Source organism: Ambystoma mexicanum, chromosome 4p, assembly GCF_040938575.1.
Source record: "Ambystoma mexicanum isolate Mex_15411 chromosome 4p, UKY_AmexF1_1, whole genome shotgun sequence".
Classification (NCBI taxonomy): domain Eukaryota; kingdom Metazoa; phylum Chordata; class Amphibia; order Caudata; family Ambystomatidae; genus Ambystoma; species Ambystoma mexicanum.
Genome location: NC_090927.1, coordinates 993,065,491 through 993,088,398, shown reverse-complemented (window position 1 = coordinate 993,088,398; position 22,908 = coordinate 993,065,491). Strand labels below are relative to the sequence as shown.

Below are 22,908 nucleotides of genomic sequence, written 5' to 3'. Positions count from 1 at the left end.
ATGGCAGAGGTGTCTTACTCCATCCATACTTGCTTCTCATGTTGACACTGTCTCAGCGCTTCTTACTGCACCTTTTTATGTTTTTATGTTTGTGTGTTCTGTCTGCGCTCTGAGGCCTGCAGGCAAGTTAGCGCTTTATAATAATTCTATAGAATAGACTAGAGGGCAAATGGACATGTCCAGGGGGTCCGGGTACCACATCCTCCTGGCCCAATCCAGAGCAATTAGGATCATGTGTTTCCCGAGCCTTCGCAACCTCCGGATTACGTGAGGAATGATGGGGACTGGAGGAAACACATACAGGAGCGGAAACTCCCAGTCCACTACGAACATGTCTACTAGAGTGCCTCTTGGAAAAAATTCTCTTGAGCAGTACAGTCAGCACTTCCGGTTGACACTAGTCACAAACAGATCCGCTAGAGGGGTTCCCCAAAGGGTGAAGATCTCTTAGAGGACTTCCTGAGCTAACTCCCACTCGTGGGAGATTGTGCTCTGCCTTCTCATGGCGTCCGCCACTCTATACTCCTCTCCAGCTATGTGAACTGCAGATAGAGAGATTCCTTCTTGAATTGCCCAGAACCAGAGCTGCATAGCTTCTCTGCACAGTGGTAGTGACCCTACGCATCCTCTCTTGTTGAGGTAGTACATGGCCACTGTGTTGTCCATCATTATTAGGACATTCTTTCCCCATACAGAGGGCAGAAAGGCCTTCAGCGCTTTTCTTATTGCCCTCAGCTCCAAAAGGTTGATGTGTAGTTTGGACTCTGATGGAGACCAACGACCACCGATTGTCGATCGTAGGCGTGGGCTCCCCTCCCTGTGAGTGAGGTGTCCTTCACTACTGTTGTCACCGGCAATGGCTGCCAAAAAGGTTCTCCTTTCAAAATGTTGTCCTTGCACGCCCCACCAAAGAAGGTCCTGTGCGACTCTGCTCGGAACCTGAAGGAGGTCTGACATCCTGCCTGAGAATTGGGACCATTGAGTCCTCAGTGCCCTTTGAAGGGATCTCATTCTCAGGCGGGCCTCTGGCACCAGGAAAATGCAGGATGCCATGAGGCCGAGCAACCTCGTAAAATTGAAGGCCGGAAGACACTGGGCACTCTGGAATTTGGTAATCATCCGCAGAATGTCTTGAGCCCTCACCTCAGATGAGGCTTTTCCCAAGGAAGCATCTAGGACAGCTCAGATGAATTTAGATTATAACATTGATGACGTTGACACTGAGACGGAGGCCCTTGAGGGACATTGAGTCGACAGGCATCGACGCGCAGCGCCCCTGGCTGGAAACATTTTTCAGAAGCACCTAAAGCTGGATATGCAGATATCATAAAATGAGGAATACGTGGGAGGAACATCCAGTCGGAAGAACGTTACCATGGGTAAGTAACTTTGAGATAGTATCATGTGGGACTTCTTGAAGTTGAGGGAGAAGCCCATTTTATGAAGGGAGTTACAGGTGGAGCTGAGCTATTCCAGGGCCTGTTCGACAGAATGTGCCCTGATCAGCCAATCGTCCGGGTAGGAGTAGACGTGAATCCCCCTCTCCTGAGACTCGCTGCTGCCACCACTGCCATCAACTTGGTGAAAACCCTAGGGAAGACGTCAGCCCAAATGGCAGAACTCGAAACTGATAATGAGAACCGCTAACGGCGAACCTCAGCTACTTTCTGTGGCTGTGGTGGATTGGCAAATGAAAGTAAGCATCCTGAACGTCCAATGATACCATCCAGTCCTGAAGCTGGAGGGCCTGAAGGATCTGAGAAAATGAAACCATCTTGAAATTGTCCTTGTCTCTCAAGTCCAAGATGGGTCTCAATCCTCCGTCCTTAATGGGAATTAGACAGTAAGGGGAGTACCAACCCTTGTTCCTCTCCGCTACAGGTACTGGTTCTATAGCACCTTTCTCCAATATGGTCAAAATGTCCTGCATAAGCAGTGGATCTGAAACTTAGAAAGAGCTGGGCCCCGGTGGATGATCCGGAGGCCTTTTTTGAAAGTGAAGGCAGTAACCCTGGACAACGGTTTCCAATGCCAATGCATCTGAAGTAATACCCCGCCATTCTTTCAGATGCTGTAAGAGTCTGCCTGCCACCAGGGTTTTGTGGAGTAAGGTCTCAGATAGGTTTTGAGGTGGCTGATGCAGTGGCTGAGGGTAAAGCAGGTGATGCCTCTGTGGTCTTAGCACCTCTTCCCCATCCACCACAGGGGAATCTTCTCCATCTCTTTGATTCAACAGTCCTCTCCCTCTTCCAACTGAGGAGTAATAGCAAAAGGACCTGCCCCTTCGAGCTGTACCAGTGGGGCGAGATGGTTGTGACTGTCTGATTGCAGCACCAAGGGATCTGGCTGCTGATTTGGAGGTCTGCAGCTTTTACAGGCACTAGTCAGCCTTGCTGCCAAATAAATGTGTGCCGTCAAAGTGCATGTTAAGAAGTCTAGACTGCACATCTGGAGCAAAACCAGACATTCTCAACCAGGCAAATCTGTGAATTACAGTGATAGCCTCCATAGCCCTGCTGCTGTCAGCAGAGCCGAGACCAGTCTGGAGGAATTCGCACATTGCATCTTTCCCATCCTTGACAAGGTTTAAGAAGCCGTCTCGTTCTTCCCCTTCGGGAATATGTTCAGCTGCCATTGTTATGCAATCCCATAAGGTGAAAGTGAACTTGGCCAGTGCACACGTGGTATTTGCAAGAGCCATACTGCTCGCAGGGAAATCCTTTCTAGCCAAAGCATTGTAATGCTTCTCATCTCTGTCCGGGGGGGTAGTTGGGTATGCATTTTGTTTGGATGTAGAAGTGGCAGCCTGAACTACCAAACTTTCGGGAGTGGGATGCTCTGCTAAATAGTAAAGGTCAATGTTTGACGCTCTGTACTTGCTTGTCAGCTTTTTGTTCACTGCTGGAATTCATTCCGGCGTCTCCCAATTGGCATCTCCTTTGTAAAGCTACTGTAAGAACCCTGAGGGTATTCTTCCAGGTAGATCTCAAGAATCCCTTATTCAGGTGGCCAGGAAATGGCCGATGCTCTCAGACCCAACCCTGGGGGAGGACGAGTAGGGAGGATCACCTGGGTAGGGGAGCATGGGGTTATGCTTGGAGGAATGCCCCAGGGGAGACGCAGTATTACACCAGGGACGAAGGCGAGGAGGACGAAGTCCCCGAGGCCTTCATAGCTTGTTCCACGTCTACCTCTCTTCCACCCAAAGAATTCCCCTTAGCCAAATCCAACAACCCCACCATATCTTGCAAGTCACCTAGGAGTCCAAACCCTGCTACACTCAAATCCACAATTCTACCCCCCCGAATCCCTGTTTTTCTGGTCCCTATCCGAACACTCTCAATCATTCTTCTCCACATCCCTCTGATTATGGTTTTTCACATTCCCAGTCTATTTGGACCAAACACTACCGTTCCCACAAATCACCCTGTTTATTTTCCGACAATAATGCTGGTCATTCCTGTTTGTTCCACAAACCCTACAAAACGTGTGCTTCACAATTTACCCAAACCCCTTGTACTGGGGCTACAATTTCATATTACACCTTTTCCCCCATCCTATCCCGTAGGATACCTGGAATCTCTACCAGTCCACTTTTCCGACACAATCAATTTTTCCCGACCTGAAAAACAAAGTACCAATCCTAGAGCCAATCCTGACAGGTCCTAACACCAAGGTCAGGTTGAGTCAGGCAGTTGGCCTGAATAACACACACCTGAAGGCTCTTTCGCTTCCCCACAGGGATAAAAGGTGGAGCACAGGAGCACGACAAGAGAGCTAACTCAGCACAGCAGTTCAAGAGGAGGAGAAAGCCAGCGCGAGTTGAGAGGATACCAAGGAGAGAAGTGACCTTGCCCTTATCGACAAGAGACCAATGGAACCTCAAGAGAAGGAATGGTAAGGCTGTGAATAATGGCCAGCGTGTGTTGCAGTAGATGTCAACGGTACCCGGGCACCTCCTCTGCTGACAGTCAAGCCGGGGAGAGACGCATGGCCCAATGGTACCATCCGTGACTCCACAGACAAGAAAGCAAAGCAGTTCATCACAGCCGGTGAGTCGAGGGGAGAGCCGATAAAGAAACCGAACTGTGTTGAACGAAAGTAGGAAGCAGCTGATTAAAGGAAGTACAAAGAACTATTGATACGACAGGGGAAAGCCAGCATAGCAGAGTCAAGCACCATGTGGGTGTTCACTCGAGAAACTCTAGGCGATTACCCTGCTGTTGAACTACATTAACCAAAAGGCCTTGGGAGAAAGGCGAGAAGGAGGTGAAAGGGGTCGTACAGGGGTCTCGTAAAAATCCTCTGTACAGTCGAAAGCCTTTGACCGACAGATGATTGTCAAAACAGAGGAAGCAAATCCTGCATCGTAAAGTTGGCAAGAGTGAACCCGAATGAGGGATGCCAATAAAAAGGGTTGAAGTCTGAAGTCCAGATTAACAATGTGTTGACAAGAGTGAACCCGGCAGAGGGATGTCCACAGGATAAACCGTTTAAAAAGACACCAAGATTTGTGAAAGCTACAGATGAAGATTGTGTTGAAAGCCATAGTGAACCTGGCGGAGGGAAGCTAACAATCAAAAAGGGTCTGAGCCTGAAAGAGATGGAACCCAGGGGTGAAGAACCATCGCCCAAAACTTTGGCACCAGTATTGCCTTTTTGGTGCATCGTATTGGGAACTCATCAGACCCTCGGAAGCAAGAAGCTTGACTACCGAAGGGCGTGACTCTGATGAAAACCTCTTGTGGATTTTAGCCCGAACGAGGGAGATCCAAGAGTGAAAAGGCATCACCTGACCAGAAAGCTGAGAGGAACCTTTTGTTTATAATTTCGAATACATCAGGTCCACAGCGACAAGAGACTTTTTGTAGAAAAGAGACAACCACCGAAGGCCCTGATAAGCTGAGAACACAATTGTTAGCTTGTGCTGGGAAAGCTTGAGCATGTGTTGTGCTCCAGAGTTCTACCTTGTCCCGTGCTCCAAACAGGAGACACGACTTCTGCATCCTGACCCATTACTTGTGAACCTTAAAAGACTCCCAAGTATCTTTTGGGCAAGGGAGCCGATACCAGTTCCCAAGCTATAATGACATTCTTTTGAACACTTCTTTCTTTTCTTGTGAACATTATCCCACACTCTTTGTTTGTATTTAGCGTAAGGATTGGCAAAAGGGTTTTCTTAGTATAGGCCCTTTTATTTGACAAGACACCACTAGGACTGCCTTATTATTATTTTGATGGTTGTAGCTTGCTCCCATCTTAGATTTGGGCTTAGATTAGGTGTTTTTCCAACACGCATATACAGTTTAATAAAGACCCTTGAACTGTGGTCACTTTGTTTGTCTTTACTGTTGAAGAACAAAAACAAAAAAATGTATCTTTTGTGAATTTTTGGACGCCAAGGACGTCTTTTGATAAATTACTGTTGAAATTGCATCGATTATATAAAAGTTGTTTTTCCAAAAAGAGTCGTTAGCATTTCCACAGAAAAAAATCATAATCCACTGATTGGATGGTTTGGCTTTGTAGTCTTAGAAAGTGTGCGAGGGACAGGAGTCCCCTATTTGGGGACTTTATTTTTGTTCGGTCTTAGTTTCACAACCCCTGTGCTAGGGTTGTCTTTTCTCCCTCGCACCTAGAACCAGATGATTGTCAATTAACTAGATGTTAAAAAATATACTTTACTACACAGATTACAAAGGAGTGCAGCGAGTACTGCCTATGATATATTACCTGTCTTTACTGTTGCCACCGTGAGTTCCTTTCACTACATGGAAAGGAAGAATAGAGTCCTCCTGGGGTCCCTTATCTAAAATATCAGTGAGGTCATCCTGCTCAAAAAGTGGCACAGGCTTTTCCATCCTACATATTCTATGACCCTAGAAATCAGCTGTCCATTGGCATGGTCTGTGGCATCTGATCTGCCAAACTCTATCTCTGGGGAAGTGTCCAACCCACTTGCAGATTGAAGGGTTTCATGAAAGTCTTTCATTCTTGAGTGCTCTGAGATTAAGGCCTCTGGAACATTTTTTGTCCCATACTGTAACCCAAAGGGACGTGATTCATCCGAAGATGGCTCATCATCCACATAAATTGAGGAAACAGACTTAAAAAAGTTTTTCCTTAGGCATTGGGGTGAATGTTTTCTCGACTTCCTTCGAGGATTTAACCAATTGCGTCGACAATGGCATTGAGGTCTTCGACGCCGTTGATCTCGGAGTCGAAGATGCTGATGACGATGTCATCTTTTTCACTAAATACAAAATGTTTCTGGACAAGGAACCGAAGCGCGCCCATATTCCAAAGCGATAGCTCTCGCAGAAAAACATAACTGAAGCCAACGGTCGCTGCGCGCGCTATATAGCATCGATGACATTGAGACGAAGGCCTTCGAGGGACATCGAGTCAACAGGCATCGACGTGCAGCACCCCATGCTGGAAATGTTTTCCAAAGCAGCTAAAGCTGGATATGGAGATATCATAAAATGAGGGATACGTGGGAGGACACAATCCACTCGAAAGTGGGAATCTGAGAGCCATATCGGTAGCAATGTCGCTGTCTAATTCCCTGTCCAGTCTGAATTATGAATGACCTGACAAGATCAGAATGAGTCTGTGACTAAGGCTCTCGAATGGCCTTGAAATAGTAAGAGCTTTCAGAAGAGGAGGGGATCTGGAAGACTGTAGCCTTCTGGTCATGGAAGACCTGGGTCAGTGAGCCGATACAACGTGATCAGCAGACTTAACAAAAGGCCCACTTAGTTACCATAGCTCTATGGAGAGTCTGGGACTCTAGGTCCAACAATGCAAACGGCAGATTTTAGTTAAGGGCCTTAATCAGCATTAGCACACAGGCGGGGGGAGCCAGCCAATCAGATGGCTAGGAATGCGGGGTTGAACCGCTGGTGTAAGCACACGTTCCAAGCTGCTGCACGGCCGGCTCCCACCACCGCAGGTACCCTTTTTAAAATGTTTAATGCCTTCCCCCACATCCAACTTACCTTACTGCAGCTGCGGCGGCACTCACCGCTGCAGCTGCACCTTCCTCTCTGCTCAGAACAGCCACTATGGAAAGGGAAGAGCTGCTCCGTATGGAGCCCCTCTTGCCTTTCCATGGTGGCCATGTTGGTAAAGGATTTTACTTCGTTCAACTGGATGCTGCGCGTCCAGTTGAAGGAAGGAAAATCGCTTTTTTTTTTTAATTTTTATTAGCACCCACGGGTTGATGCTTTGGTGAGCTAGGGTGCTAAGGTACAACGTCCTTTCATAGCAGGATGTTTTTTCGCTGTTTTTTTACCGCAGATTTTTCACCGAAAAACCCACCGAATTTTGGGGGGGTGGGGGAATTTTAGAAAATGATATATACGTATTGTGGGTATTTGGGAATAGATAAAAAAATTAAGGGAATGGGGGTATGAGGGGGTTCCCCCCCAAATATAATTATAGAAACATTTGCTGGGTTTTTTTGTTAAAAAATGTGCGGTAAAAAAACCTGCGAAAAAACATCCTGCGATGAAATGACATGGAACCGGTGCTAATGGCCTTCAACACCCGATCCAGGCCGGATTGGGTTTTAACGCCACAATCTCTACCATGTTAAGTTGTTATAGAGCACCACAGAGCTTGCATTTTTGGGGGGGTAAAGGATTCATTTTTGTTGAGGAGGATGTTAAATGGTAAAAAACGGTGGCTTGGGTGGGGGGGGGGCATTTGATGCAAATTCTTTAGATGGAAAAAATGTGATGCAAATGCATTTAGATGCAAGGAATTCGATGCAATGACCAAAATGGGGGACCAATTGCAGGGATTAGAGAAAACAACAGCACCTGTACTTTGCAGGTCTGGCACTCTTTCTCAGGATAACTGGTTAAACGCAAAGCTCCCCAATGGCATTTTGGAACCTGTTGTAGGCGAGAACGAGGAGGCTTTCTTGCCTGTGATGATTCTATGGTGGGGGCACTTCAGGCTATGGTTCCTGCTTCACAGCTTGCTGTCCTTGGATCCCCAACTGCAGGATCCATGTACAGCTGTGGGACTTGACAAGTGGAACCAAACTGCCTTGCTCTATGGGCCCTTCACGCATCTAGGGGAAGATGGGGCATTGACAGGGAGGAAGAATCCAATCTGAGGTTGATTAACCGAAACAGAAATGTTCGAGGGACAAAAGACCAAAGATTATTTTTTCGAAATAATCTTCGGTCTTTTCTCCCCTGAACATTACCTACTTCCCAACCCCCCCTTAACTTGCATTCTGTCTCGCTCTGTCCCTGTAACGCCGAACGCCGGTTCCCTTTCACTTCCATGATCAGGAACCGGCACCGTAGGGTCCTATGATTTTATTTTATTTTTTCCGGGTCAGCTGCAGGGGTGTCCCCCGCAACCCCTGCTCACTATACTGTTTATGTCCCCTTTAGCCTTTTTATTTATTTATTTGAGGGGGGACTGCGGCACAGCTGCGAGGGACACCCCTGCATCCCTTTTTTTTGTTTTTTTTATTTTTTGGAACTGGGGGACAGCAGTGGGGGACACCCCCGCTCATAGTATAGTGAGCAGGGGTCGCAGGGGACACACCCGCAGCCCTAGACCTAATCCAAATTACCTACCAAACCAAAAGTTGACCTTTTAGAAGGTTGAACATTTGGTGGTACCTTCTTTCGGACTTTTGGTTGGTTAGGTCATTTGTATTCAGTCTTTTAGACCGAAAACCAAGAATCCTACCAAGAACAACCTTAGGGCATCTTGTGACTCTGGCCCGAAGGCCGTGGTAAACTGGCATCACAGTGTGCAGATGAAAGTGCTTTATCACCCACAGTATTTTGGCTTTCCTTTTGGATCTAGGAATACTATTATGCTGGCCTGCGAAGAGGATTACCATATATGACCATTGGTCCGATTTTCTGTCAGGACTGCACCTAAGCCACATGGTCTACCCCTCTATGATCTCAGTATCTCTCGTGATGTCAAAGTAAGTAATTGCGCTGTGAGCCAAGAGGGCCTCTTTGGTATTTTGGAACACTTCTTAAGGACCGTCGGACCATCTCTGCTTTGCAGTGGCTTCGCTAAGGTACTGCAGGGAATAAGAGTGGGCCCAATCTTGGGAGGAATTATTTACAATGCTGTGAAGTAACTGGGGGGGATGCATTTTCTTTTGTACCCTGCAAACTCTGAGGGATGCCCTCCTTCTCCAACACAGCCAGTTCCTCTTTTTGAGGGCATGTGGAATGACAGCACTTGATTCTGTTTGCTCTTGGCTGGATGGTGCAGTTAATGTGGAGAATGGGCACCTTGTTTTGTATGCAGTGGGTGCTGGTGGACGTGGCCTATAACTCTTCCAACTGGTATTCTAGTGCAAGAGCAAGATTACAAAAGCTGAACTTGAGGCGGTCCACTTTTACAGCCACTTTGAAGCTGAGAAGCCTGTTTTGGCCTCAAACACCCTTTTGCATACCATGTTCTCCTCTTGTTGGAGTGGGTGTGGGCTGTAATGTGTGTCGTAATGGCCAACATTCACAGTCCACTGGTCTGTATTCTGCACCTCAGTAAAGAGTTCTAGCGCATGTTGGAAGCACCCCCTGAGATACAGAAGATGTCCTCGTTACTGGAGAATGCTTGATTTCTATGACCTTGTCACAGAATCAGATGTTCTGTCACACTATGCACAGTGTTGGTGGTGTCGTTTGTCTCGTCACTTGCTTGGCATACTGTGGCAGAATAGTTGGGCTTACAACAGCCTCTTCAGACGTGGCCAAATGTAAAAATCTCTGGCAGTGGATTGTGTTAATCTCTGCAATGGCCATATAACATTCAGGGAGCTCGGGGAATACGTTTTTGCCCTTGTTGCTAGCAGTGTTTGGGGTGAAACTTTAGGGAACTGCAAGTTGACTGTATTGGCATCTTCCAAAGAGGACTCTCCCATGGCTGCTGCAGGAGTGCTTGATATCTCTATTTTCAGTTTCATTTTAAGTATTTTTAGGAGGGGTACCACCAGTTTTTGTAGGGTCATTTTTCTAAGTTGTGATGGTGTACATCTTTGGACTATCAGCGTACATATTTCATTTGTGCCATATCTCAGCTCACAGCAGCTTACATGGTGATGCACCCTGGTATAGTTGCCGCCACTTAGAGTCAACACCAATGCCCACAGGACACTTGCAGAATCGTCTACCTTATGAAGCAAAGTAACGTTGATATTTTTACTCCATGGTCAGTCTCCTTGTGGCATGGAAGTAATTGTTGTGGCGACCCAACCTAATCGTCTGGCGTGACACTACCAATGAATCATCTGGCCTTTCAAATTATGACAATGATGGCAGGTTTGTGGGGATATGCCATCTCATCCCAGGTGGTGTCATTGCTAGCATTGCGAGGCCAGGAATACCTATGTTATTTTGTTCTTTCAGGCTACAGGTGGTGCACATGGTTACGTATTCGGATTAATGTGATGACTCTTTGATGATGTTCTGAAGTGTGTCTTTCCACTAGTAGGACAGATATAGGAAATCTCTCCTATGTGTGCATTTTTTTGTTTGTTATTACTGTTGTTTGGAAGCTTGGGTTGGATAGAAAACAGAGGCATGGGTCCAAACCATGGCTTATTACATGTGTATGGGGGAACACATCACAGCATATCAAGGAGACACAAAGGGGTGTCGATCATGTTCCATCCCAGTTCTGGGATTGAACTTGCGCAGAATGCTGCAGATTTACTCTCCGGTCATGTGATCATGCATCACAACCCTTGCATATGTGCAAGGTCTGGAACCAGTAACAGAGGGCATGGAAATGTGCTGAAACAAATAACAGGAGATCACCAAACGAAAGCGAGTATCGCACAAAAGATTACCTACCGCTTCCCAAGGCACTTCTCTTCAGTCAGGCCACACGTATTGACCAGTGCTGCCCAGGCAGTGAGGGCCACATATGGCAGCGCAGCCGCCTGGGTGTGACTCAGAGATTTGGGCTTCAAGGAGACCTAGATTGAAAGACAAAGGACACCGTAAGAACAACCGAAGGTGCTGAGCTGATCAGAAGAGAAAGCCACCACCGCAGAATTCAGGTTGTGCTTTCAATTGAAACACTAAAAGAGGCTTCCGAAAACCTTTAACTAGAAGCAATTGTTTACAAGCGAACAATATTGGGCAAGTATTCTCCACTTTCCAGTCCACAAAAGAACAAGACTCTTGAACAAACGGGGTTTCAATACTTGAGGAAAAAAAGTAGGGACTGAAATACCAAACTGATGAAGCAGGTGTACCTCATTTCCACTTGCTAAAACAAACTCCGATAACGTGCCTTGTTTCCAAGGAGGGAGCGCTGCCCACACCTGAAGAAAAAGAAAAGGAAAAAACAGGACAGTAAGAAAGCATACATTTCTTGATCTACTCATCTCACTGGATGGACTCTAGTGCCTCTTGCCTCTCCCTCTCGCGCGCGCGCGCACACACACACACACACACGCGAATGTTTATAGCACAAACTATGCAAATAAATGAACATAAAGAGAAACAAAGACACAATAAAAAAAAAAGGGGCCAGCATAGGGATTGCTTTGGTGGGCATTTAGGGCCAGGGAAGAGCATTCCAAGCTGGTGGCAATCTCTCCAGCAAATGATACATGCCCAAACATATGCCAATGGAGTTTCAGAAGCAGATCATGCCCACCGCAGGCTGGGGTCACACCTGCCTCACTATTGACATCTCCCCCCTACCTTAGTGGACATTAGTCGATCTGATACAAAAGGTACAAAGGGTTTCTTCTTGATGCAGTTCGAAAATGGGGTTTACAGCATTTGCTTTTTTAAATTTTATTTATTTTTTTTTTTTTTTTTACAAAAAGGAGTTATGTCGATTCGATTTGCATCTTGCAACGCGCCACTCGATTCTACAGATTTTTTTAATGGTACAAAGTCCTAAATACAATATGCTGCAAATGGAATTTCGATCAGGGTAGAGCTATAATGTGCTTTCGTTCTATTAAAATGTGCGCACAGTGTGTGATGAAATTGCTCCCGTGTGCACGTTCTGGGTCCCAACGATGTAAACCACACCTGTTCACATTCCCCGTAGTTCAACCTAAAAACAGCTGCAAAAGCCAAAACGTACAGATTTTGAAACGAGCCAGGGATGGAAGGATGTCATTTTTAAACTGAAGGATGCCATTAAAAATTCACAAATACGCAGAGTTACTCACTTCTGCATTAACGAGTTCACTCATTGGAAAACCCCTCCATTAACAACATGGGGTAATAGCATCACCGTGTACACAGCGAGACCTTGTGGATAAGGATGGCAAACCCAAACACCAGACAATTAATGCTTATGTACTAAAGGCTCCAATGGATGAGACGGTCTGGGGACATTAGGCAATCCCCAAGAGTGCAGAAGGGGCCCACGTACTTGCACAGGGGGTCTGAACTTGGTACTCCACTCATCTCAAGTAAAGCAGGGTTTAGTGGACTGTCTGCTTTGCTTTTTCCCACACCTGGAATGGGCTCAAGTGTCCATAGCACGAGACATTTTCTCAAAATCTGTTCAGCATTATGGAAGGGTCGGAGCCGGTCTGGACTAATGTACAGGCTTTTCAATGGAGGTGGTCAGAAATTGCTTCAAATGCTCACTTGTAACTTTCGATAATTTCCGGGTTACAAAAGGGGAATTCATTTTTTGTGAACAACTATTGCTAATAACAATATTAAACGAAAAATAATATCTCAGTGCCATCAGTCCCAGGAAAGAAAAAGTGTGGTTGGGCACAGCAAATAGGTGTGCTGCAGGATGTACGCTCAACGGCCCAAGCAGAATGCAAATGGACAGATGTCAGGCAACTGACAGGGTGGCATAGGATACGCACTTAACATGTCCTACAGCAGGGCTCATCACTCACTTCAAAAGGGCAACCATTGCTTCCGAGGATCCAAAAAACATACACAAAAGGATTCCCAGAAACGGTGTTTGAGCGATGAGAAGAGGGATTAGGGTTTTGTTTTGGGGGGTAGTTCCACTCTGAAATCATTAACTTGGTGAGAACATGGCAAGTTTATTACATTCAATATTCGATATTAAATTAAATAACCAATTATAATACCAGAAAAACTAAGGAATACACTGTATTGCCAATAAAAGGATTACTTTTGATTCACCTCATCGCCAGGCTTGAAATAGTGAACATCTAATCCACACTCCATAATTACACCAGAGAGATCCCGTCCCAGAACAAGAGGAAATTCACTATCCTTGTTGGACAGGTTGAGTGGATCCCGGGTCATCTTCATAGAAGTTGCTCCATAGCCACCTAAAAGGACATAGTAAACCAGAAAAAAGACATTTCAAAATGCTGCAGTCTCATCACTGGAAAAATGTTCATATAAAGAATATACCCAGGACTGCTGCTAGCCAGCATATACCCAGGACTGCTGCTATCCAGCATATACCCAGGAATGCTTAAATGCAGGCAATATATCCCCTCGGCAAAACCGGCGCTAATAAGGCTTCTTTGCACTGGACCATTCATCAAAGGATCGCTCATCTCGGTAGGAGAGATGCACTCAATGTTGAAGGAGGGGTTCTTCCATGCTTTTTACCAGATCATCTCTCTTTGTTGAAGTGAAAATAAAATATGGGAAAATGTGCATAAGTGGTGGTGACGTTACTGACAGGACCTAGCTGCCGCTGCCCTTCACATCACCATAAGGTTACCGGTTAGAACTGTGACATGCTATGCTGTCATGAAGTCTGTTTTCTGTGGCTATTATGCAGATGTAATAGACATGGAAAAGGACTTCAATTGTGCAGCTCTGTACGGAGGTACCTCATCTATGCTTATTGTTCCTCATGTTTAATTGGAAGAGAGCCATTATCACCCCACCCATGTCTGGTGATTGCACCTGCTGGATATAGACTGTAGTCCAAGTATCTAGAATGGCTGAGTCCCTTCCACTAATGTAATGAAATGCATAGCACAACTTTTGAAAACTGATAGCCTCTTTTGGAATGTCTTTGGAAGAGAAGGGGAAGGCGCAGGGGTTACTGGCAGGAGAGGCAGAGGCATGCATGAATTTGTAAGCTTCAAGGCCCATCACTGTAAACACGTTTTCCCACTCAGCTCTGTTTAACAGCATGGAATGGAAAAATCCTAAATGCCGAACCTGAGAGTTTCTAGTCAGGAAAGGAACTGCTCAGTAGTCTGTACAGACCCCAGAAAGCAGTGCGCTTTTCCCTACTCCTATGATCCTAAGGGGGGAGCGCAAGTGCATATATAAGAGGTGCATGGCAAGTGCTCTTGGAAACGCATGGCATTGAGAATCGGTATGTGCTTTCAAGTGCACCTGGCCAACTCCCCCTCCCCCAACAGACCATAAATGCTGGTCTCGGATTCTGAAAACTGAATCAGTGGCACAAGGACGTATGCGCTGGTCGCAGGCTCAGTTTTCAGAATCAAGTACACACAGTTTGCAAGCTTCCTTTGCACCTCATCTGTGCAGCACATATGCAGGTACAAAGACAATGTTTGCAAATTTGAGTCAATATGTTCTAGCATTTTGAACACATCGGTGGCCATTTCAAAATGAACTATATACCAGTCCCGTACCCCCGTGCCACCAAGTCACCACCCACATACCATGAATTCTCTTCTCGACATAGGTACGTCCACAATTGGTTTAAATCATCATACAATTAGCTAATCTTTTGAATGATGATTATACTTAACACATAACTAATCTTAATCCATCCCTGTGTTCATGCAGCTTTTTAAACTGCTCACCGACAGAGCTGAATTATTCACTGTGCGGTTATAGAGTACCATTCATTATCTTATCATTGGTGACACCTACAACAGGAGTCAGCAAATCCACCATTCTCCCTAATGCCTCCACTGGGACAATAGTGAATAATGCAAGCTCATGCAACCCATTTGATCTCCTATTCAACAAACTCAAGCAAATTATTTGGGTTGCTTTTCAACATTCCAAGTATATTTTGCTAACATTTTAATTATACTCTTAAGAGTCCGAAGCTAACACAGGACACGGTTTGTTTGTTAGGTTACAACATCACAACATCAGGAAAGCATCTAACGAACATCTAATTCAGAGTTTCCGTGATTAATCTGGTCAGATCAATGAAAAAAGACATTGTGGAACAAGAAAAAATAAGTATGAGGTAGTATAAAAAGAAAGGGGACTTTGGAGAACAAAAGATGGGGGCTCTCTTCACTGGAATGGATCTGTGACAGGTATGCTCAGACAGTTACAATCTCAAAAGGGAGTGAAAAGCTGTGAACACAAGACCTTGAGGGCCCTGATAACAGAACGTGATACCATTTAAAGAAGAACACGTGGCAAATGTCACCTTGCACTGGAGAAGTCATTTGTAAATATCAGTCACACAAAATTAACAGACAGTGAGATATGTTATATACACACAGAGCAATATCTTCAAGGAATTCACATGTGAAAATAGACAAAGCTGTTGGAACACAGTTTGAAAGGAATGTTTCAAGTGGTGACGGAGTGAGACAAAGGGGTCCAACTCTGGATCCTCCAGTCTGATCACAGCAAGGGAGTGCAAACTTAACGCTTGGTTCAATGGTAGATAATTTAATTTCCCAAACTGTACATGTACCTTGTTAGATCTTGGTGGCCCATGAATGATGAATGGATTAAGATCTGGTTTACATAAAAACAACTTTATATGTAGCCCAAATTGATATCGTGGGCTAAAGGGGGATATAACCTCTCTTGAATAGATGAAAATACCTCTCTATACCCATAAACAGACACAACATGTTTTTCAGGGTAATTTACTTATTCTTCAGTCACAGACCTTGGATGTGGCTTGGTTGTGAATAACAAGGATGGAAAAGTTAAATCTAAAATGATAAAATTGCTTCATGTTGTAATAGAAGTGCAATAAAATATGAACTATAAAAAAAAACGATAAAGAAATTGAAAGTAAATGATCAATTGTTTTGTTAAATACAATGGACCGCCATTAAGCCCCCTACTACGATTACCCTCTTCCTTTTTACACCAACTTTTTATTATTTTATTTATATTGAGTTCTGTTACAGGAGGAAGGAGGAGGAAAAGAAAGGGACGGGGAGCGGGGGCAGGTGGTAAGGGGGCGCTAGATGGTTTTCTAAGAAAGGGGAAAGGTTGAGGTGGGGTGGCAAGATGAGAAGCATGTATTGCAGTTGCCAGGCACTTATCAAAGTAACAGACATGACTATTTATGTACCTGTATTGGCCTTCGCATTAACAATGTAAGGGCTGATATCCCTCATAACAGCCTCAGTACCCAACCCCTCCTCCACCCCGAAACCAGCCCAACCAACCGCCACTGGACCCCAGTATGACACAGTTAAGCTAAATGGGAAAGTTTCCTTTGGGCCAATCCTCATCACATCATAACTCTGAAAATAAATAACGAAAAATAATGTAAACATGTATTTTTAATCAATATATCAGTTACACAAAATCCATTGTGAACAATATAAATTAAGAGACAAAACCATCCACACTTACAAATTAATTTTATTGATAATATACCACATAGACAATAAATTAGGCAATTATTCATAATAACAAAGTAATATATCGACATGTTCTATTTTGTAGTATAGCAACTAGCTACCCGCCCAACCCCACATAGTCGACCCACTGCAGTGAACCTCACCCAGGGAGACCCATATTAAGGGCAGCCAACTTTAACCCAACGATACAACACTAACTAACTTCCCCTACCTTACTCAAAAGACCGACTAAAACAAATCGGCATTACCGGCTGCTGACCACCAACTGACAGTACCCAAACTTATAGCGGACAATCCCCCTCACCCAGTACTACACCACAATACCGCCAGACCAAAGCAAAACAAACAAATAAAGACCAAAAACAGCCCTGACCCAAAATGCCACGCAAACGACCTGTACTGAGTGGAAGAAAAAGAGCAGAAAGAACAAATACACCCAAACAGCAACAAAGACGCACAACCGCAGAAAACACTCCAAATCACAGGAACGACACTCAAACTGACGCTGAGAGGAGAGAAAAATCCCTATACTTAACTCCATATCTCGCAAATAACCAGTCACCAGAACGAACCAACCCAACGCAAGAATCAGCAACAGCAGACAACCAAACACATCAGACAACGCTAAAAATAACAAAAACATAATCGACGCAATAACACCCTACATCACCAAATCAAGAGCAACCTCCACTTGACACCCACAATCTTTGGAAGAAGAACCTGAGGAAAACAAAAAACCCAAGACTGAACCTAGAAGAACTCTTCCAAGATACAGACTCCCGTACACCAACACCTCAAATAGAGATCGACCTTAAAGGAAATACCAACACCGATCAGAAGACGACCCCAACAGTAAAGACCAAACCAAACCACACCTCTAAACTCCACTGCAATCTATTAAACAAAAGATCCATGTAAAAACATTCAACAGAAATCTTTGACCTCCTCGATGGCAACGGCATTGACATCCTATTCATCACAAAAACGTGGCTGGATGACAACTACAAAAATCACACTCCAAAGCTGCCTCCCAACCAACTTCAAATGCCTTAAAATAAACAGGAAACATAAAAAAGGAGGAGGTCTCGCAATAGTATTCAAAGAACACCTAAAAATAAAAACAGACGACCCTCTCAACATCATCAACTGCGAAACCATGGTCATACACCTATCAGCAAACCCAAAAATCAATGTCACATTAGTCCTGGTGTACAGACCACCGCCATATGATGCAACCTTCGTCGATAACTTCATAGAAGCCATCACCAACAAAGCCATCAGGCATGAACATCTAATTATCCTGGGGGATTTCAACATCTGGTTTGAAGCAAGTCACGCCAACTCCCAAAACTCACTGACCGGACAACTGGCAACCATGAAACTACGACAGCTGGTCAAAGGAGCAAAACACTCTACAGGACACACCCTCGACACAATCTTCACGCAGGAAAAACTCATCACCACAGCCCCACCGATACAAATACTGTGGAGCGATCATCTCATCATCCCTTTCATCATCAGACTACCAACTCCACTCTGCATCCAGGCCCCCAAACTCACAACCACCACAAAAAGAAACTGGAAAACCATCAAAACAAGCAACCTGTTCGAACAACTGGAGACAACCAAACCCTCACTTACAGAACTAGAGCTAGCTGACCTAGACGGGAAAGCAGAGCTGCTACACAAATGGATCGCTGATACAATAAAAAAGATAGCCCCGGAAAAAGCATTCACCCCATCAAAAAAAAGAGCAATGGCAAAATGTTTCACACCACTACTAAGCACCATGAAAAATGACAACAAGAAAATGGAGCTGGAATGGAGGAAAGAATACAACCCAGAGAAGAAAAAACGGCTCCAGAAACAAATCCGAGCATACAAGAATGAAATACAAAAGGCGAAGAGAAGGCATTATGATGACAGAATCACCAATGCGACAAACTCACAACAAGAAATGTTCAACATCATCCAAGAAATAAGAAACCCACCAGGCTGCGACAACACTCCAATCCCCTCTGAGAAACTTTGCAATGACCTGGCAGACCACTTCAAGAACAAAATCAACGACATCCGACAAATCATACAAAACAGACCAACCATAACATCCAACAAACCGAACCTAACACAGAACCACAACACAAACTCCAAAATGTTCCAGAAATATTGGCAGAGGCTTTCGTCTTGCTGGTGAAACACAGCAAGAAATCGGGTTCACCCACGGATCCATGCCCACCGACATCTACAAATCAATCCTTGCACAAGGAACACCATCAGAATATTACAGAAACCTCCTAAATCTCTCACTAGCAACAGGAACTGTACCAAAAACATTAAATCAGCATATATCAAGCCACTCTTAAAAAACACGAGTGGCGACGTAGAAGACCTCTCCAACTACAGGCCGATCTCAAACATTCCCTACCCAGCAAAACTCCTGGAAACCTATGTGTACAAATTAACCCAAGAACACGTAGAAAAACACCACCTATTGGACCAAGCACAAGTTGGCTTTAGGCCGCAAGAGGAACAGAAAAAGCACTACTGTCCATCTGGGATGACCTAAAAACAAACGCAGACTCTGACACAACCTCGGCCCCGATTCTGCTAGACCTCTCCACAGCCTTTGACACAGTTAGCCATGACACCCTAACCAAAAGACTAGAAGACATAGGCATAACAGACAGTGCACTACTCTGGACAAAATTTTTCCTAGCCGACAGAACTGAAACCGTCTGGTTAAAGCCCTTCAAATCCACACCACGAGTCAATGACTGTGGAGTACCACAACGATCCTCACTATCACCACTGTACTTCAACATCTACCAAACTGCACTAATCAGAATCTTCAAAAAATACAGCATTACATGCTACAACTACGCAAATGACACTCAAATCATCTACAAAATCGAAGACAATCAAGCCGATCACTCAACCCTAATCGAGTGTCTAAATGAAGTCTTTAACTGGATGAATGCCAACAGCTTGAAAATCAACCCTGGAAAGAGAGAAATCATGATTATATCCAAAAATCAAGAGAACAACACCTATATTCCATGACCAATGGAAATGGGAACCGCACCAATTCCATCTAAGTAGTAAAAAATCTGGGAGTCCTGATGGACAACACCCTAAACCTTAGAACCACAAATAAATGCAATAATCAAGAAATGCTTCTTCCTCCTTCACACGGCAAGGAGAATCTTACCTATCCTCTCCTTCACCCACAAAACACTAACAATCGTCGCCCTAATCATGTCAAGAATCGACTATGCAAACAGCCTCTATCTCAGGATACCATAATACCTCCTGAAGAAACTACAACAGATCCAAAATGCGGCAGCCAGTCTCCTCCTCAAACTATCCAGAAGAGACCACATCACTCTGGCCCTAAAAACCCTGCACTGGCTCCCAGTCAAACATCGGATCACCTTCAAAATAATGTGCATAACACACAGGGCAAACAGCGGACAAGGACCTGAATACCTGCAAAAGAAACTAACAACCTACAAGCCAATGAGACCCCTCAGGTCAAGCAACAAAATCCACCTGGAAGAAAAACCATACCTTAAGAAAAAACTTAGGGGCTCCTCCTTCTCCCACTAAGCCGCAAAAACCTGGAACAACACACTGAAAGAAATAAGAAACACCAAAGACCACTTACAATTCAGAAAATTAATAAAAACCTAGCTCTTCAACATCACAGATGCAAACTGAAAAGCCAAAACCACCAAACGGGGAACACAATGAAAAGAATGACAAACCTAGGACCACAATAACAACATCGAAACAGAATAAAGAAACTACCACTACAACAAGAGAGACAACACTATGTCTAATAAGACACAAACGACACCCATAAGGACAGAATCCAGCGTCCCTAGACAATTCCCAGCGAACAACCTACACCCACTTAATAGATGCGAGTATAGTTTCATATCCGTATAGAGTTGGGTAAACATTAGCACTTGCCACACTAATTAAGCTGTGGATATTGAAAAGGGCATGGACCAAAGAGTTTGTAGGCAGACGCCGCCCCTGGACATAAGTGCAAGCGCTAGCCTTGCAACACAGCAAAGGGGTAGGAGCGGTAACATGAATGTGCAACCAAATGAGAGAGTACAGGCCGAGCAGGCCTCAACACATGGAGGGAGCAAACCCGGGCTTACCTATACCGCCCTCCTACTAGATTAGGAATGCTTCTTGGGCTAGACAACAAAAGGAAGCATGAACGCCTGCCCGCCCCGCATACAAACAGAGGGCCCCATATGCAGCCAGTTGCACCAACTTGGGCAAGGTTATGCATATGAAAGGATGACATATTGGAAATGGCCGGTGAGTGTCGTAAAGCCCCTGAGCTGGACATAAGACACATAGACGCCCACACACCCCACCTGATTAGAAATACGGAAATTTGCACCCCACTTCAAGACAGGAAGGCCAACTAACCAACCCACTAACAACTTCACCCTCTACATACACCTCTCAAATTCCAACCAAACACAACCACAAACTTGCAATGTCAGTTACACACCACACTCCCACACATGTCCCCACAACATCTAGGTGTCCCGCAGCACCCCCAGGCCCCGTATTCCCCTCCTCTGCTACTCACGGGTGGGGCCAACGTGAGCGGCTGGCTCCCCGTTTTCCTCCGGGCCGTGTCACCCATGTGGGACGCGGCGGGCGCAGTGTTCGGCCCAGAATGTCTCCCTTCCTTAAATGGCGCTTGCCATGGCGCATGGGGGAAAACATCCGTGGGCGATCGCGTCCGTGTCACGTGACACTTGGCTCCCGGTCACGTGCTACGACTGTGCGTCACGTGATACGGAAGCGTTCATTATTTAAACAGTGATTCGCCCGCGGCTCCTTGCTTCACAGCTGTTCCTTGGAGCTCTACGGCGATTACGGATTATTCCTGCATCACGGACCTCACGACCTCGAAATTCTCTCACAGACTCTATTTGGATTTGCGCTTCTGTTGTGACTTTGTGCTCGGATTTCACAGACTGCTTGATCTCAACTTTGCTACACGGACTTCTTTTGGATTACCATCTTGTCTTGGCGCCCTTCTCCAGTTCTTCCTTTTGATACTTTGGCAACTCCAGGATACCTATCACAGACCCTCTGGTTTTCTCTACGCCTCAGCTACAGGTGTGCCAGTCGGTGTTTGTTACACACGACTGTGATTGATCACTACTCACTCTACTTCCATCTGGGTTCCTGCTCACGTGTCCCCGTCGGAATAACTCCCTAGGCCCTCTGGGGTTAGGAGCTATTTCACTACCCCTGCTAGGTAAGGCTGTTACAGTCTTTTGTGTGCTATTATTCTTACTGTGATTGTCTGGTGCTAACTGGCATTTTGCTTTACAGTGTCCTTGGGGTTCCAGTGTTCTGTGGTTCCAGGCTTCGAGCATCTCCCACCTGTGGCCTCAAGGATTGCACAGAGAGTGCTATTGCGTTCTCTCTGTGTGGTACTTGGGGACGGAGGTCTCTCTAATCTTCACGACAATCAAGACTTGACACCCGCACAACAGCACACAACGTCTTCCGGCAGTATAACACCCCAAGCCCAGCCAACGGAATTCCGGGCTGAGGCCGCCAACAGCACATCACAGCTCTTTCACTTCTCCAGCTCATCCCCACTAACCAGACCCCACCCCCCTTTTCTTTCAAAACCGCCAGAGAGCCAGGGGACCACTCCGGTGGTGATAGTGCACGGTACAAATATTCTTTAACATTAACATTAACTCCACTTCTTGTTTTCATGCCCCTTTCCCTTCCCTTTCCTTCCCTCCCTCACAAGCTCACATACCCAAGAAGTTTTTCCATTCTAAGTTATACCTGATACCTGTATTCTTTGTTTGTAAAAGCTTGCTCCAATGTTATAAACTTTCTTGGGTGCTCTGTGGTGGATCTTGAATAAACCTTTACATCGAGGAAGACTACCTTTTCCTGAGAGTTAATTATTACTACATGCATGGCGACCATATCTGGCCACCAGTCTTGGTGCTCTCACCAGCCTCACATAGTGGAACACCACTAGCATCAATAGCACCACGGCTGGGAGGCCCAGCCAGCTGCCCATCACCTGATTGGAAAGATGCTTCTGGTGACCAGAGGAGCTTCCGTTACTGCTCAGCCCTGCCTGCCATCACCATCTGACCAGGGAACTGCCCCAGGCAGTGGTAGGAGACAAAGCAGCAGGGAATCTCTAGAGTATGGACAATCCGTGGCAAACAGATCTGTGAGGGACCTCCTCCGACAAGGAGCAATCGAGGGAGACCAGCCACATGGCTCCAAGGTAGCTATCGCTGATGCTTACAGGCAGGGCGTACAACAATCTGAGCCAAAGCCACATGACTCCAAATGGCACT

The 22,908-nt window shown here is 45.5% G+C and overlaps 1 protein-coding gene across 2 annotated transcripts in view; it reads right to left on the bottom strand.

Moving 5' to 3' along the window:
* The window catches only part of RTN4IP1 (reticulon 4 interacting protein 1), a 485,006-nt gene that overhangs the window by 350,105 nt on the left and 111,993 nt on the right, over positions 1-22,908 (bottom strand). For both annotated transcript variants that reach the window (XM_069606575.1, XM_069606576.1), the window contains 3 exons: positions 13,140-13,291; positions 11,255-11,323; positions 10,848-10,972 (listed from right to left, as the gene is read on the bottom strand). In XM_069606575.1, coding sequence (XP_069462676.1) covers positions 10,848-10,972; positions 11,255-11,323; positions 13,140-13,291 — 346 coding nt within the window. The remainder of the gene's footprint in view (positions 1-10,847; positions 10,973-11,254; positions 11,324-13,139; positions 13,292-22,908) is intronic.